General features: G+C 33.6%; 1 protein-coding gene and 4 long non-coding RNA genes across 5 annotated transcripts in view; all 5 read right to left on the reverse strand.

Annotated features, from left to right (window-relative positions):
- The window catches only part of LOC123201663 (probable disease resistance protein At1g61310), a 45,223-nt gene extending 30,958 nt beyond the window's left edge, over positions 1–14,265 (reverse strand). The window contains exon 1 of the mRNA XM_044617254.1: positions 12,910–14,265. Coding sequence (XP_044473189.1) covers positions 12,910–14,265 — 1,356 coding nt within the window. The remainder of the gene's footprint in view (positions 1–12,909) is intronic.
- LOC123209306 lies at positions 327–6,311 on the reverse strand. The gene is made up of 11 exons (XR_006501028.1): positions 6,242–6,311; positions 4,908–4,962; positions 4,596–4,666; positions 4,345–4,514; positions 4,140–4,249; positions 3,638–3,986; positions 2,373–2,515; positions 1,832–1,878; positions 1,624–1,699; positions 1,289–1,415; positions 327–1,118 (listed from the first exon to the last, which is right to left on the reverse strand). It is a non-coding gene; the product is annotated as an uncharacterized LOC123209306 (long non-coding RNA).
- Positions 6,481–7,131, reverse strand: LOC123209312. The gene is made up of 3 exons (XR_006501034.1): positions 6,904–7,131; positions 6,699–6,808; positions 6,481–6,543 (listed from the first exon to the last, which is right to left on the reverse strand). It is a non-coding gene; the product is annotated as an uncharacterized LOC123209312 (long non-coding RNA).
- LOC123209311 lies at positions 7,311–10,377 on the reverse strand. The gene is made up of 8 exons (XR_006501033.1): positions 10,210–10,377; positions 10,005–10,085; positions 9,121–9,257; positions 8,531–8,922; positions 8,350–8,375; positions 7,720–7,828; positions 7,517–7,580; positions 7,311–7,392 (listed from the first exon to the last, which is right to left on the reverse strand). It is a non-coding gene; the product is annotated as an uncharacterized LOC123209311 (long non-coding RNA).
- Positions 14,266–15,502: 1,237 nt separating the features above from the next.
- On the reverse strand, positions 15,503–17,388 carry LOC123209310. Its single transcript, XR_006501032.1, has 5 exons — positions 17,316–17,388; positions 17,066–17,236; positions 16,861–16,970; positions 16,564–16,700; positions 15,503–15,996 (listed from the first exon to the last, which is right to left on the reverse strand). It is a non-coding gene; the product is annotated as an uncharacterized LOC123209310 (long non-coding RNA).
- Between the last annotated feature and the right edge of the window lie 46 nt (positions 17,389–17,434).

A 17,434-nucleotide genomic window follows, 5' to 3' on the forward strand; every position in this document is an offset into this window, starting at 1 on the left:
ATAAGGGATTTTACACAATCAAGTTCAACTTTGAGGTGCATTCGACACATGATTGCAACTAAGAGATATAATGATGACTCCGATACGAAATTACACGATTTAAGAAGAATTACACCTAGTTATTGATTGCATAATAAAAAATCATATAAATCACATACTAGGAACTCATATTTTCTGATGTAGGATCCAAATTTCATATTTTACATTTGGTCCATATTTTACACTTTAAATCGTAACATGTTTCCACATAAATAATATTAGAAAGAACATCTAAGATAGAATAACTTCACTGCATAAAAGCTACCCATTTTCATGTACAGCAAACAAAATCCCTGGCATGTCATGCCATTTTGATCAAACTATGAAATCACCAGTTCATATGATACTCAGCTGCTATTCTACTTTTTTGAAAATCTGGTGTCATACTACTCTAAATCGCCTTTAAAGGAGATTATTCTTGAATGCAAGTATCATTTTTTTGCAACTGAAGCAAAAAGAATGCTAATATAGAACCGAAGAACATCTTGATAGCATATCTCACAAAGTCATTGTCATCTTCATTGGAGATATTCTTTGAGGAAGATATAGCAGTTGCTGAAGGTAAGGCTTCTAGTACTGCATCTGCCAGATCAGTGATGAAGGAAGACATGCAGTTGAGGGCGGGGACATGTCCCCAGTTTTGAATGCCGGATTCAAGAGCCTTCATGTCAATCTCTTCAAGTGTTTCAATGTGCTCACTCATAAAACTGCAATAGTAAATACTCCTTAGATTGCCATTTTAGTGCTTGTATCGACACACGAAATTGCTATTTTTGGAACTAGTCCTTAGTAATATAACTGACTGGAACTGCTAGAAGACTCTTAACACCTTTCTGGGAGAACTTAACAACTGTAGGAATTAAACCTGATGATGAGGATAAGTAAGACAGCGCTCATAATTCAAGGCAGACAAGAAAGATGGAAGTTAAAACTAAAGAAATTGGTTTTAAAGTCAAATCTGGTACGCCAGAGTATGATCGTCGCCAAATCCTTGGCTTTTCAACTTTCTGCACTCCTCCATCTGGTTTCTGTATGGAATACTAGCATTCTCAACGTAATTGACTGGCACTCCATGGGCACTAAAAAATTTCATTATCTTAAGTTCCACATATAAAAGTCAAAGAAAAGTTGTAGAGACTAATCCCATCAAATGACCACAACCCAGGCAAGTCAAATTTTAACATATATGCTGATTTTGTGCTGCAAAAGAATCATATACAAGAAGAATAAATCCAGAAATTTAACGCACCTCATCAAGCTTAGAGAACTTCTCTAACTCTTTCTTAATAAATTCAGCCATAGACTTCATGTAACCTTCTCGCTGATACTAGGACCGTATGATAGATACAGGCAGCCTTGATATATATGCATCTTCCCTGACATATCATTCTCACTCAGAAATTATTTATGATATAAAAATTTATTTACTACAGGCAAGCAATTAGAGAATATACAAAACAGAAGCATTCACTCCAGAACACAGATGCTTGACCCAGTTGTAGAGATAGAGAACTGTATCAATATCGGTATGACAAATTAAATAGGCATTACAGCTTTATCAGCAAGAGCAAGGGAATTCAGTACCTACATAAACAAGCACAAGTGCGTCCTCTGCTAAGTTTCTATTGGCGTGCAACCTTGCCAATCTGAAACTGCCCACCTGTTTGTGATATTGATAATGCATATCATTAATATTGCAGTAAGGATTTTGATCGTTGCTATTTCCAGGAAAATTTTAATGAATCAAAATTCAGCACACTATAAATAGCAAAAAATATCTAAACCTCATCACCTTGTCTGCTTTTCTTTTCCTGCTACAATTCCATGCTCTGTATTCCCCTGCATTTTTTGCTACCATTTTCAGATGTGAAACCAAACAAACTATGTTGTGATTATGGTAAGGGGGCATCAAGACATTCAAAAAAGAAGAAAGTATTTTACATCCAAATATTGTTCAAATAGTATAAATATTTACAATTGAATTGAATTATTACATAAACATGCCAAACTCTTGCATTGGTAGGAAATGAACTTTAATCAATATAAAATTAATGTTAAATTTGATTCTAATTATAAAAATTCCATGAACAAGATTCAAACCAGTATGCATTGCAGAATCACGTCTCAGTTGATGTATTTCAGGTAATCCTCCTGCTCTTCTACTACAATTAATTACACTTCAGATTTTATCAATCTCTAGATAATAAAATCAAAGTTCATTTGTTATAGAAAAGACGGCTCAACCTAACTAAACCCACCACATTGATGGAAAATGAGAAAACTAACAAACAACAGTAACAAAAGTTATGATAGGAGAGAAAAGCAGCACATACCACTGCCATGAGCACACTTCTTTGTCGAACTCAAAGTGTTGGGTTGTGGAAAATGGTATAGATAGGGAGCCTACTGCCGTTGATTTTAACAGGAAGATCTTCCTTGGCCTTTTAGAAAAGTAAAGATAATTGTGGGGGTGTCTCTACAAAAAGAAAATATATAAGGCAAAACTAGCATTTAGGTTGCAATATATTTAAAAAACTATTAAAAAGGAAACCCAGAGCCAGCCAGATATCCCCTTGCTTTCAATAAAGTTAAAAAAAAAAAAAACCCTTAGACTTGCAAAATTATCGTTAATTCCCCTGTAGAATTGCTTCCCTTCCTAAGAGCTATATCTTATCAGCAAGAGTGTAGAAATTTCAGTACCTAGATTATGACAAGAGTCTCCTTGCTAAATTGCCACTTGCGTTTTGATATTGATAATGCATTATCAATTACCAAAAAAAAAAATAAAGATCATGCACAATCAAGAAAATATATAGTTGGTATTCTTTTCTTTTTAGGAAAAAATCAATGGAAATTACTGATGAACATGATTCACGCCTTTATGACGTATTGCAGAATAAGTCTCTTCTTCTTTTGATTCTTCTTCTTCTTTGAATTCAAAAACAAAGGAAAAATTGAAGATACAATCACAAGTATAAAAAAATTTTTAACTTACTATAAAATATAACTACTCAAACAAGAATAATAATTTGTTATTGAATTAGTGATACATGATTCATACCATTTAGTTAAACCATGCTAATTCTCTTGAAAAACAAATCAGACTTCCAGACAGTTTATAACTAATTAAATAAGCATATTTTAAGAAGACAATAGCAATTATTGTGTAAAAATTATTTTCAAAAACAAGTTATTAAAAAAATAATAACTGTTTAAATTAAGAACTAATTAATTCACACACCTAAACAAATCTTTGTACTGTAGGGTTAAGGTTACGCATTCATTGTCCTCCCATCTTAACCAATGGATGTATCACAATATTGTTGAGTTTTGGTGTTAGTTGTTCTGCATAACCAAAGGTCTTCATTATCGGACATCTATAAATCTTAAGTATATATAAAACTGGTACATATCCCTAGTTTTGAATGCCGCATTCAAGAGGCAACTCCCTGTACTCCATGTCAATCTTTTCAAGTGTTTTTATGTACTTACTCACAAAGCTGCAATTGTAAATACTGTAATTAATTTAACTTTGCAGATAGCCATTTTAGTGCTCATATCGACTACGAAATTACTGTGTTTGTAACTATTCAAGTACCTGACTGGAAAAACAAGAAGACTCTTAACACCTTTCTAGTCGAGCTCAATGAGAACTTCAGCATTGTCGGGCTTCAACCATTGGTGTAAGTGCCCAACCTAATGGTGGAAAAAAAATATAAGAGATCAAGAAAGTCCATAACCAACAGTTGCGACAGTACACGCAGACAAGAAAGATAAATCTAAAACTTATGAAACTGGGTTTTACTGTCAACCCTAGGATATGAAAGTATGATTTTTGCCAAATCCACAGCTTTTCAAGTTCTGCACTCCTCCATCTGGTCTTATGGATCACTAGCATTCTCAACATAGCTGACCAGTGCTTCATGGGCACTAAAGAATTTCATTACCTATAGTTCCACATATAAAAGTCAAAGAAAAGTTGTAGAGACAAATCCCATCAGATATCCACAACCCAGGCAAGTCAAATTTTAATATATACTGAATTTTGTGCTGCAAAAGAATCAAATACAGGAAGAGTATTTCCAGAAATTTAAATGCACCTCATCAGGCTTAGGGGATTTCTCCAGCGCTTTCTGAATCATGTCATCCAATTGTTGATACCAGAGCCCGTATGATAGAAACAGGCAGCCTTGATATATATGCATCTTACCTGGCATATTATTCTCACTCAGAAATGGTTTATGATATAAAAATTAATTTACCACAGGCAAGAAATGAGAGAATATACTAAAACAGAAGCAGCACCTAAATATTCTCTCCAGCAGACAGATTCTTGACCTAGTAGTAGAAATAGAGAACTGTGGATAAATCCTCTTCTGAAACAAAGTAAGTTTCATCTTATTTAAGCTACGAACACCATCTTCTATGTTGATGCAAACATCCGCCTTTTCTCCTTTCTTGTTCATGATTATTTCCTTTATATTTGATCACTAAGTCATTTGAGCTTACACGTAATGTAATAATGAGAATACATTGATGGCAATTTGTTAACATACCTGTTTTGAAGCTTGTTTTCCCCTAAATTTTGCATCGCAAATTTCAACCAAATGAATGTTTTCTTAATACTCTATGTTCAAAAAGAAAGGAACTGTATCAGTATGACAAATTAATTTGGCATATGACAAGGATCTCATCTGCTAAGTTTCCATCAGCGTGCAACCTTGCCACACTGAAATTGCCCGCCTGTTTGTGATTTTGATAATGCATAATCATTAATATTGAAGGAAGGATTTTATTCCTTGCTATTTCTAGGAAAAATTTAAGGAATTAAAATTCAACAGGTATAAATTGCAAATGATATCGAAAACCTCTTCAGCTTGTCTGCTTTTCCTTTTCTGCTACAATTCCTTGCCCTGTACTCCCCTGCATTTTCAGTTGCAATTTTCTGATGTGAATCTAAACAAACTATTTTGTTGGGATTATGGTAAGGGGGAATCAAGCCACTGAAGAAAGAAAAAAGTATTTTACATCTAAATATTGTACAAATAGTATAAATATTTACAATTCAATTGAATTCATCTATAAGCATCCCAAGATCTTGCATTGCTAGGAAATGAACATTAAAAACAATTCTCACTTCGATTTATTAGATATTAGATCGCCTCTTTGAAGTTCATTAATCAATATTAAGTTAATTTTTAATTTCATTGTGTTCATAAAAAATTGATGAACCTGATTCACACCAGTACACATTGCAGAATGAAGTCTCAGTAGATGTATTTTCAGGTAATTTTCACTAGGGGTGTTCAAAACCGGTTAACCGAACCACTTTGCCTATTTTTTGAACCGAACTGAATTTTTAGTTTGAAAAAAATCATGAACCGAAACCGAACCAATATAAAAATTAACCGATTTTGAACCGAATCGAAAAAATCAATTAACCGAACCGAATTTTCAGTTAACCGATTTTTGAACCGAATTTTAAAAAATTATCATATTTTATTATTTTTTCTAATTTTTTGAAAATTTATTCAATATTCTATTAATATTTTATTAAATTTTTATTCGATTTTTTAAAAACCGGTTCGGTTCGGTTAACCGGTTTTGAAAATTTGGCAAAACGGTAACCGAACCGAAAATTCGGTTTTTATATATTTTTGAACCGGTATCCGAACCGATTTTTTGAATAACCTATTTTTCGGTTAGGGTTTCAGTTTAAAAATCGGTTCGATTCGGTTATCGGATAATTTTGAACACCCCTAATTTTCACTGTTTTTTCTTCTCCTTCTTCTCATTGTTATTCAAACAAAAGAGAAACATCTAATGGCAGCTGTTTCAAATTTTGAACACATATATGCCACCATAATAAGAACATAACTCAAGCCCTGCATAACAAGGACCCATGCCATTGAAGCCCAAAGTTGCTGAACATATAGGCAAGTAATTTGAAAATTGATTTTACTGTTTTTGAACTCTTTTTTCACTTTGTTTTGTTCTGACAAGATAAAAAAATCCAATCAAATCAATTAATTACACTTCAGATTTTGTCCATCTTCAACTAATTAAATCAAAGTTCATTTCTAATAGAAAAGTCAGCTCAATCTAACTAAATCCACAGCATTCATAGAAAATGAGCAAATTAACAACACAGAGAATCCACAGTATTATAAAAGAAAATAAAAGAAAAAAGTGCACCACATACCACTGCCATGAGCACACTTCTTTGTCGAACTCAAAGCCTTTAGGGTTGCGGCAGATGGTATCGATGGGAAGTTTAAGGCCGTTGATTTTAACAGGAAGATCTTCCTTCGCCTTTAAGTAAAAAGTAAAGGCAATTGTAGGGATCAGTTCGTGAAAAAATAAAGGTAAAACTACCATTTCGGTTACAACAAATTTATAATATTTAAAAAATCCCAGATCCGGCACCTGCACCCTCACTTTGAATAACAGTACTAAAAGCCCATAGCTGACTGGTGCTTCATGGGCACTAAAGAATTTCATTACCTATAGTTCCACATATAAAAGTCAAAGAAAAGTTGTAGAGATTAATCCCATCAGATATCCACAACCCAGGCAAGTCAAATTTTAATATATATACTGAATTTTGTGCTGCAAAAGAATCAAATACAGGAAGAGTACTTCCAGAAATTTAAATGCACCTCATCAGGCTTAGGGAATTTCTCCAGCGCTTTCTGAATCATGTCATCCAATTGTTGATACCAGGGCCCGTATGATAGAAACAGGCAGCCTTGATATATATGCATCTTACCTGGCATATTATTCTCACTCAGAAATGGTTTATGATATAAAAATTAATTTACCACAGGCAAGCAATTAGAGAATATACTAAAACAGAAGCAGCACCTAAATATTCTCTCCAGCAGACAGATTCTTGATCCAGTAGTAGAAATAGAGACTGTGGATAAATCCTCTTCTGAAACAAAGTGAGTTTCATCTAATTTAAGCTAGGAACACCATCTTCTCTGTTGATGCAAACATCCACCTTTTATTCTTTCTTGTTCATGACTATTTCTTCTATATTTTATCATCAAGTCATTTGAGCTAACAAGTAATGTAATAATGAGAATACATTGATGACAATTTGTTAACATACCTGTTTTCAAGCTTGTTTTCCCCTAAATTTTGCCTTACAAATTTCGACCAAATGAATGTTTTCTTTATACTCTATGTTCAAAACAATAGAATTGTATCAGTATGACAAATGAAATTGGCATTAGAGCTATATCAGCAAGAGTGAGGGAATTCAGTGCCTTAATTAAACGAGTGTATGACAAGTGTCTCTTCTGCTCAGTTTCCAGCAGCATGCAACCTTGCCATACTGAAATTGCCCACCTGTTTGTGATATTGATAATTCATAATCATCAATATTGAAGTAAGGATTTTATTCCTTGCTATTTCTAGGAAAAATTTAATGAATAAAAATTCAACAGTATAAATTGCAAATGATATCTAAAACCTCTTCAGCTTGTCTGGTTTTCCTTTTCTGCTACAATTCCATGCCCTGTACTCCCCTGCATTTTCTGTTACAATTTTCTCATGTGAATCTAAACAAACTATTTTGTTGTGGTATCAAGCCATTGAAGAAAGAAAAAGGCATTTTACACCTAAATATTGTACAAATAGTATAAATATTTGCAATTCAATTGAATTCATACATACCATTGCCATGAGCGCACTTCTTTGTCGAACTCAAAGTGTTAAGGTTGCAGCAGATGGTATCGACAGGAGGCCTAACGCCTTTGATTTTAACAGGAAGATCTTCCTTGGCCTTCAAGAAAAGTAAAGATAATTGTGCAGGTGTCTTTGCAAAAATAAATATAAGGTAAAACTATCATTTAGGTTGCAATATATTTTAAAAAATATTAAAAAGATAACCCAGAGCCAGCCAGATGTCCCCTTACTTTCAATAAAATTTAAAAAAAAAGACCCTCATACTTGTAAAATTAACGTTAAGTCCATTGCAGACTTGCTTCCCATCCGAAGAGCTATATCATATTAGCAAGAGTGTAGAAATTTCTCTACCTAGATTGTGACAATAGTCTCCTTGCTAAATTGCCAACTGTGTTTTGACATTGACAATGCATAATAAGTTAACCAAATAAAAAAAAGATAATGCACCATCAAAAATATATAGTTGGTATTCCTTTTTTTTTTTGGAAAAAATCAATGGAAATTATTGATGAACATGATTCACACATTTATAACGCATTTCAAAATAAGTCTCTTCTTCTTCTTCTTCTTCGAATTCAAAAATAAAAGAAAAATTATTTAGTGATAAAAGATTCATACCATTTAGTTGAACCTTCCTAATTCTCCTGAAAAACAAATCAGACTTTTAGACAGTTTATAACCAACTAAATAAACATATTTTAAGACGAAAGTAGCTATTGTTGCGTAAAAATTATTTTCAAACACAATTTATTAAACAAATGATAATTGTTTACAATCAACAACTAATTAATTCACATACCTAAACAAATCTTTATACTGTAGGGTCCAGGTTATGCATTCATTGTCCTCCTATCTTAATCAATGGATGTATCATAACATTGATTAAGATAGGAGGACATCCACAATCAAAGGTCTTCACTATCAGACATCCATAAATCTTAAGTGTATATAAAACTGGTACACTTCCCTAGTTTTGAAGTGCATTTAAGAGGCAATTCTCTGTGCTCCATGTCAATCTTTTCAAGACTATGTGCTTACTCATAAAGCTGCAGTTGTAAATACTATAATCAATTTAACCTTGTGGATATCCATTTTGGCAGAGCTACAAGAAGAGTCTTAACACCTTTCTGGCAGAGCTCAATGAAAACTTCATCATTGTCGGGCTTCAATCATTGTACAGGCCCTACTGGACTAACAAAACAAAAGAAGGGAAAGAAATGAATATTCCAAGGAATTAACCAACAAAACATTATAGTGCCCAACCTAATGGTGGAAAAAAATATTAGAGATCAAGAAAGTCAATAAACAACAGTTGTGACAGTACTCGTAATTATGGGCAGGCAAAAAAGATGAATCTAAAACTTATGAAACTGGGTTTTACTGTCAAACCTGGCTTGTTAGAGTGTGATTGTTGCCGAATCCACAGCTTTTCAAGTTCTGCACTCCTCTGTCTGGTCTTTTTATGGATCACTAGCATTCTCAACATAACTGACTGGTACTCCATGGGCATTAAAGAATTTCATTACCTGCAGTTCCACATATAAAAGTCAAATTTTAACATATATATATATATACACACACACACACATACATATACTGATTTTTGTGCTGCAAAAGAATCATATACAGGAAGAGTATTTCCAGAAATTTAAATGCACCTCATCAGCCTTAGGTAATTTCTCCAACGCTTTCTGAATCACGTCATCCAATTGTTGATACTAGGGCCCATATGATAGAAACAGGCAGCCTTGATATATATGCATCCTACCTGGCATATGATTCTCACTCAGAAATGGTTTATGATATAAAAATTAATTTACTACAGGCAAGCAATCAAAGAATGTACTAAAACAGAAGCAGCACCTAATATATTCTCTCCAGCAGACAGATTCTTAACCCAGTTGTAGAAATAGAGAACTGTGGGTGAATCCTCTTCTGAAACAAAGTGAGTTTGATCTTATTTAAGCTAGGAACACCATCCTCTCTGTTGATGCAAACATCCGCCTTTCCTCCTTTCTTGTTAATGATTATTTCTTCTATATTGGATCATTAAGTCATTTGAGCTTACAAGTAATGTAATAATGAGAATACATTGATGGCAATTTGTTAACAAACCTGTTTTCAAGCTTGTTTTCCCCTAAATTTTGCATCACAAATTTCAACCAAATAAATCTTTTGTTAATAATCGATGCTCAAAAAGAAAAGAATTGTAGCAGTATGACAAATTAAATTGGCATTAGAGCTGTATCAGCAAGAGTGAGAGAGTTCAGTACCTTAATTAAACGAGCATATGACAAGTGTCTCATCTGCTAAGTTTCCATAGCATGCAACCTTGCCATGCTCAAATTGCCCACCTGTTTGTGATATTGATAATGCATAATTATCAATATTGGAGTAAGGATTTGATTCCTTGCTATTTCTAGGAAAAATTTAATGAATAAAAATTCAACAGTATAAATTGCAAATGATATCTAAAACCTCTTCAGCTTGTCTGCTTTTCCTTTTCTGCTACAATACCATGCCCTGTACTCCCCTGCATTTTCTGTTACAATTTTCTGATGTGAATCTAAACAAACTATTTTGTTGTGGTATCAAGCCATTGAAGAAAGAAAAAAGTATTTTACACCTAAATATTGTACAAATAGTATCGACGGGAAGCCTAAGGCCGTTGATTTTAACAAGAAGATCTTCCTTCGCCATTAAGTAAAGGTTATTGTAGGGATGAGTTCGTGAAAAAATAAAGGTAAAACTACCATTTCGGTTACAACAAATTTATAATACTAAAAAAATCCCAGATCCGCCCACATGCACCCTCACTTTGAATAAAATTACAAAAGCCCTCTATACTTGTAAAATTATCGCTAATTTCCCCCGTAGAATTGCTTCCTTCCTTTTTTTTTTTTTAATTAAATAATTAATTAAAAATTTTTACAAGAGTGACAGAGTTTGAACTCAGGACTTTCCTTCTCTTTTATCAGTAAGTAGGCCTTAGAGTGAGGGAATTTCAGAAGCTTGATTAAACGAGCTTATGAAACATGTCTCCCCTGCTAGCTTTCCATCGATCTCATCATTGTCTCAGTTGGTGTTTAATCCTTTTCACTTTTCTGCTTTTACTTCTTCTGTAATTTAGACAAAATCAGTGTCTTCTTCTGTGATTTAGACATAAAAGAAGTAGTGTTTTTAAGAATTCAAAATTCGAAGATGTAATTACAAATACAAAATCTTTAAATTACTCAAACAAGAATAATAATTTGTTATTGAATTAGTGATACATGATTCATACCATTTAGTTGTTCCCTTGCGATTTTCTCCTGCAAAACCAATCACAATTTTTAGATTATTAATGTCATACTGCTAACTAAACATATTTTAAGAAGACAATACAATTTATTCAAAAATATTTACAATTGTTTATAATCAACAATTATCTAATTCACATACTTGTTCTTCCATGAACAATTGCTCAGTTGTGGAGTTAAGGTTACCCATCCATCGACTTTCATTGTAATCATCAAGATTTGTTATAATTTTGTTGAGCTTTGGTGTCAGTTGTTCTCCATAACTAAAAATCTTCATATTTGGGCATCCTCTTATCATAAGTTTCTCCAAAACTGGAAATTCAATAGAATATGAGCCTGAGCTAAAACAACCAATGTTACTTAGCCATATAAGCCTCAATTCGGACAAACTAGGAAAAACAATCTTCTTTGCTAATGATGATGATACTTCCTCATTTGTGACTATTTCTTCCAATGCTGAGCACTCATATATCATAAGCCTACAGAGCTTCACAAGGCTTTTGACTATGGAGGGGGTGAAGAGACTTTTTAATTTATTGCAGAACATAATAACTATAAAAGTTAAGTTTCCCAAACTTGGGGAGGCTGTGGTGAGATCTTTCCTTGGTGGTATTATTTCCTCTTCTTCTTTCATTATGAAAATCTCCTCTAAATTGTCACAATCAACTATAATCAGTTCTTCCAAACAAATAAGACTCTGCAATAAATCTTGTGAAAATAGCTTAACTAACTTTGGGCACACCCGTAATTTTATTCTCTTCAAGTTGCAAAGGTTTATGTATTGAGTTTCACCTTTCCATATATGTGTCATATTTCCCAGATTTGTCAAATATAGTTCCTTTAATGGCGAAAGCAACTTTGTTTTTCCATATGTCACCTTAAGCACTTCACAATCAAATATATACACCATTGATTTACAGCTGCGTACTTCTAAATATTCCGTTTGTTCAATTACCAAATTCTTTAGGCAATTAATCAATCCTGAAATCATAACCTTATCATCATTTGACATCAACAATTTTCTTGAATATTCTTTTGAAGAACTTCTAAAGTCAGAATAATCTACACCACATATTTTTATTGCAAAGTTTGATAAGTTTTTGAACGGCACATCATTATCAATTAAGAAATTCAAGTTTGGGATAGCAATTTGCAAGCTAGTCAATTTAGACAAAGATTGTAACTCAGCAAGCTTTGCATTGCTTCTCAAACCCCCCTCATCTCCTTCGGAATCCCAATGCTTAAAACTTTCTAAAACATACAACTCCTCTAATTTACACAAAGAAGATATGACACCATGTGCTATTCGTGCAAGCTCTTCACAATTGTTCAAAGCTAATAACCTCAAATGAATTAATTGACTGAAAGATATCGGGATCTCCCTAACATCAGAATTATTAAGGCTTAGAATTTCTAGTTTACTTAAATGCCCGATAATAGATAAGTCACCTAACTCACAATCATTAAGACACAATGTTCTAAGATTTGTTAGCAAAGAAAGTGACTCAGGCAATGGCAATAATTGAGTTTTACTCAAGTCTAGAACTCTAAGATCTTTCATGTCTTGAAAGAAATTGTTAGGGAAAACCAATTTGGAATTTCCCTGCAATAGTAAAGACTCTAACTTTGGGCATTCCATCACATCTGGCGCCTCTTTAATATCATTTGACATCAATGAGATACATGTGAGATCTTTATATGTATCTCTATTCGGCCATTTTTTGAGACCAGTGCGAGCTTTGACCAAGAATATTTGATTGTACTTAGTTGCTATTATATGGGCAACATCGCGGACAACATCATGCAATTTTACATGCTCTTCCATAGTGAGCCAATATTTTCCATAAATCAAGAGAAAAGAAGAGGTCAGGGTACTTACAATAGCATGCACTCTGTGTCTAACATCCTTCATTGTCTCAACATTTTTGAACCACCTCAAAGCCACTCCATATGTAACTAAAACTTCAATTGGGATTTCAAAATCCTCTGGAAACACGCTACAAAAAAAGAACAATGATTTTGCATCCTCACTTTCTAGATATTTGATGCTCAACTCCAAAGATGAAATCACACTTCCTTGCATCCCTGAGATATCTGTTGGAGTAGACGTTTTTAGTTGTCGTGCCGCATCAATCCACACATCCTCATTTTTATTCTTTAATGCCCTTGCTATTGTCACAATTGCAATCGGTAAGCCATCACATTCAGCGACTACTTCTCTTGCAATTGGGCTTAATATAGAATTTTCAACATCCATTCCGACAAGCTCCTTGAATAGCTCCCACGATTCCTGTTTTGATAAAGTTCCAACAATAGATATTTTGTTGCAATCCATCTCATCACACACATATTTGCTTCGAGAGGTAAGCATGATCTTACAACCTCTATGATCCTTCCCAAAAGGAATACCAATCTCCTCCAATTTAATTCTTCCCCAAACATCATCCAATATTATGAGGATTCGTTTCTCCTTCTTAATTCTCTCCCACAGGGAACTTGCTCGTGCTGATTCAGGACAATCCGATAATGATTTCAGATCTAGCTTGTAAGCAATTGCTTTTTGAATTTCAATGACATTGGGGGTTTGAGACACAACCACAAAAACTACTGAATCATACAATTTCTCTTCCTCAGCTTGTTTGCCAATTTGTTTCACCAGTGTGGTCTTACCCACACCCCCCATCCCACATATTCCAATTATGCTGACCTTGTCATCTTTCAAGGCTTCCATAATTTCATTCTTGTTTGATTCTCTGGATTCAAAAATTCCAGAAAATCCAACAGTTGGAACGATAATGCTTGAAGGAGGAAGAGCAGGCTGAGATATAGCTTGAAATGTTCCACCTTCTTGGAGCTGAGTGATCACCGTTATCTTCCGCTTTGCCGCCTTGCTGAATCGGTAACGCGATCGGACATCAATACACCACCCTTTGAAGCACATCTTGTTCACATTGCGTTCATCCTCCAAAAACTCTTCCGCTTCTGCAGAGACATTATCAACTTCAGATATCCAGCATTGGACATCAGGTAAGATAATTTCTCTGTTTTTTTCAGCAGCATCAATTCTCAATTGCATGCTGTCTCTGGTAGCCTTGAGTTTCTGAGCTTGCTTTTGTAAAGTTTCGATGTTGTCATTGTACTTAAGCAGGTAGCCAATCTGACGTCCTGCTGCATCAAACAAGCGGGTGAAAATAATTTCAGAAATTGAACCAACAAATGAAGTGATAAATTCCATGATGTAAATTTTGAGTGTTTTTTATTGTTGGGTGATTGAGGATGAATAATGATGGATAGAAGGTAGGAAAGAGAAGAGAATGGCATGTAATTCATCTCTTATCATACATCTATCCTTTGCCTTTTCTCACAAGGCTTCTTGGTTCCATTATTTTCAAAGTTATTCTTTTGTTTCATAGCTACTCTTGAGTTAAGAATCATTTCAACTATTCTACAAAACAGAGGAAAACAGAGGACATTTCATGTATACCTATATGACTTAAACAATTTACAAATTTCCTTTTGGTATTTTGGAATTCATTTATACTTAAATTGCCTCTCAAGTCTTCTTTGTTCCATCTTTGCCTTTGCTCTCAAATCAAGGCTACTTGCTCAATATTCTCTTCTTTTATAATTTCCATATTCTTTTATAAAGAATATGTGTATGCAGATTGATGTATTATTTCTTTGTATATATTTCAAATTGTTTTCAAACTAAAGACTAGAGAAAATTACTTGTATATATTTTGATTTATTTCTACCAAAGGCATTTTCATAGGATACTTTGTATCTTTTGCTTTAATTGTCTTTGATTGTGAGAGATTGCGGATGAACAATAATGGATAGAATGTGGAAAGAGAGGTAAATGACACGTAATTCAACTTTTAAAGAGAGATTCAAATCCTCATAACAAAATTAAGAATCTATTGTAACAAAAAGGAGAAGAATTACATCATCAAGCAATTGAAGGAGAAAAGAGAAAGGCTTTAGAGCACAATGGGTCTCAAGGCTTCTTTTGTTCTAATATAATTGAAAATATTATTCTTTCCTCTCATTTTTTGCTCTAATTCCAAAAGGCTTTGCTCTCAACTCAAGCTTAATATTCTTTTCTTTTCTTCTATCATCACTAAAGTGTTGTAGAGATCTTGTTTTTATTCTAAAAGGACTTAATATGATTTACTGATTTCACAAGTCTGCTCATGAGATAAATTAGATTAATTAAGAGATAACAAATTTACTCTACAATTTTGATTATGTTATATATGTTGAAATAACGTAGACATACATGGATTAAATTTGTTAACCTTTTAATAAAAAACTAGGTGAATGTGTAATTCAGAAAAAATTTATTTTATGGGTCTAATCTGATCATTCAAAAACGGGTCAACATGCTTCATATTGTAATCATCAAATTTAGATTATAAGTGTAAATTGATATAAGTCATTGGGCTTTTGATGAGAGAGACCAATTAACTTTTTTAATTTTAAAGAAAAGAAAGGTAGAAGTCCCTTTCTCCAAATGATAAAAACACATAACATTTTGACACCCATTTTGCATAACACATTCTGTAATTGGGAAGGAAAACTTTGCTTGAGGATTGACAATCAATCCTTCCTGCATCAATTTTCTTGACAGATGGCACAAACATGATTGTCTTAGTCCCTAATTTATGAATATAAATGATTCTGTTTCCTTTTGTAGCTCTTGGGTTTTTTCTTTTCTTGATAACGAGAAACCCCACTTGACCCCTCGGGTCTAGTGACCAATAAATCAAGAGTATTATCTCAGTATGCTCCCGAAGGATTTATACCCAAGCTCTCCACCTTGGAAGCCCACCCCTTGGAGGCTACCTCTGGATTTTGCTTCAGTTTCTACGCCCTGCAACTCCTGCACATTCACATAAGTTTTAGATCCCAGCGAACTATTTGCACTCTCTTCAGCTTTTGTTCCCTGCAATCCATCAGCAGTTACCTGGTTACACAACACTTGATTCAGTTCAGCAAGAAAGCTAAGCTCTGATTTCTCAACACTTTGAAGTGACACATTCAGTCTGGCTTGATAAAAACATTACTATTATTTTCATATAAAATTAGCAAGTACTATTCTAATTCATAGAAAACCAATTTCTGTATAAACTTATTTTACAGTTTCTATAATATCGATTTGATAATGTTAAAAGAAAATGTACGATATGTTAAAAGAAAAAGAAGCAGCAGAAATGTGCTTGTATTGATTATTTCCAAGTATCACCAAACAAATTCTTTTCACACATCAAACTAAATCAAGAACTCCGTTCAACAGATCTATTCCCTAATTATGGGAAAAATAATTTCCCCCATTTTCTTGTACAACAAACAAAATCCTTGCTATGTCTAGGAATTTTGCAAAAAAATATATTACTCTGTGTGAAACTTTATTTGCTAAAACGTTTTTAGAGATCAAGAAAGTCAATGAACAACAATTGCGACAGTGCTCATAATTGCAGGCAGACAAGAAAGATGAATCCAAAATCAATGACACAGGGTTTAATGATCAAACCTGGCATGTCAAAGTATGATTGTTGCCAAATCCACAGCTTTTCAAGTTCTGCCCTCCTCCATCTGGTCTTTTTATGGATCACTAGCATTCTCAACATAACTGATTGGTACTCCATGGGCACTACAGAATCTCATCACCTGTAGTTCCACATACAAAAGTCAAGAGAAGTTGTATAGACTAATCCCATCAAATCACCAAAACCCAGGCAAGTCAAATTTTAATATATATATATATATACTATTTTTGTGCTGCAAAAGAATCATATCCAAGAAGAGTATTTCCAGAAATTAAATGCACCTCATCGGGCTTAGGGATTTTCTCCAACACTTTCTGAATCAAGTCAGCCAATCATTGATACTAGGGCCTGTATGATAAAAACAGGCAGCCCTGACATATATGCATCTTCCCTGGCATGTTATTCTCACTCAGAAATGGTTTATGATATAAAAATTGATTTACTACAGGCAAGCAACTAGAGAATATAGTAAAACAGAAGTAGCACCTAAATAGTCTCTCCAGCAGACAGATTCTTGACCCAGTTGTAGAAATAGAGAACTGTGGATAAATCCTCTTCTGAAACGAAGGGATTTTCATCTAATTTAAGCGAGGAACACCATCTTCTCTATTATGCAAACACCTGCCTTTTGTCCTTTCTTCTTCATGATTATTTCTTCTATATTTGATCATTAAGTTATTTGAGCTTACAAATAATGTAATAATGAGAATACAATGATGGCAATTTGTTAACATACCTGCTTTCAAGCTTGTTTTCCCCTAAATTTTGCATTACAAATTTCAACCAAATGAATGTTCTCTTTATACTCTGTGTTCAAAAATCAATAGAATTGTATCAGTATGACAAATTAAATTG

Source organism: Mangifera indica, chromosome 2, assembly GCF_011075055.1.
Source record: "Mangifera indica cultivar Alphonso chromosome 2, CATAS_Mindica_2.1, whole genome shotgun sequence".
In the NCBI taxonomy this organism is placed as follows: domain Eukaryota; kingdom Viridiplantae; phylum Streptophyta; class Magnoliopsida; order Sapindales; family Anacardiaceae; genus Mangifera; species Mangifera indica.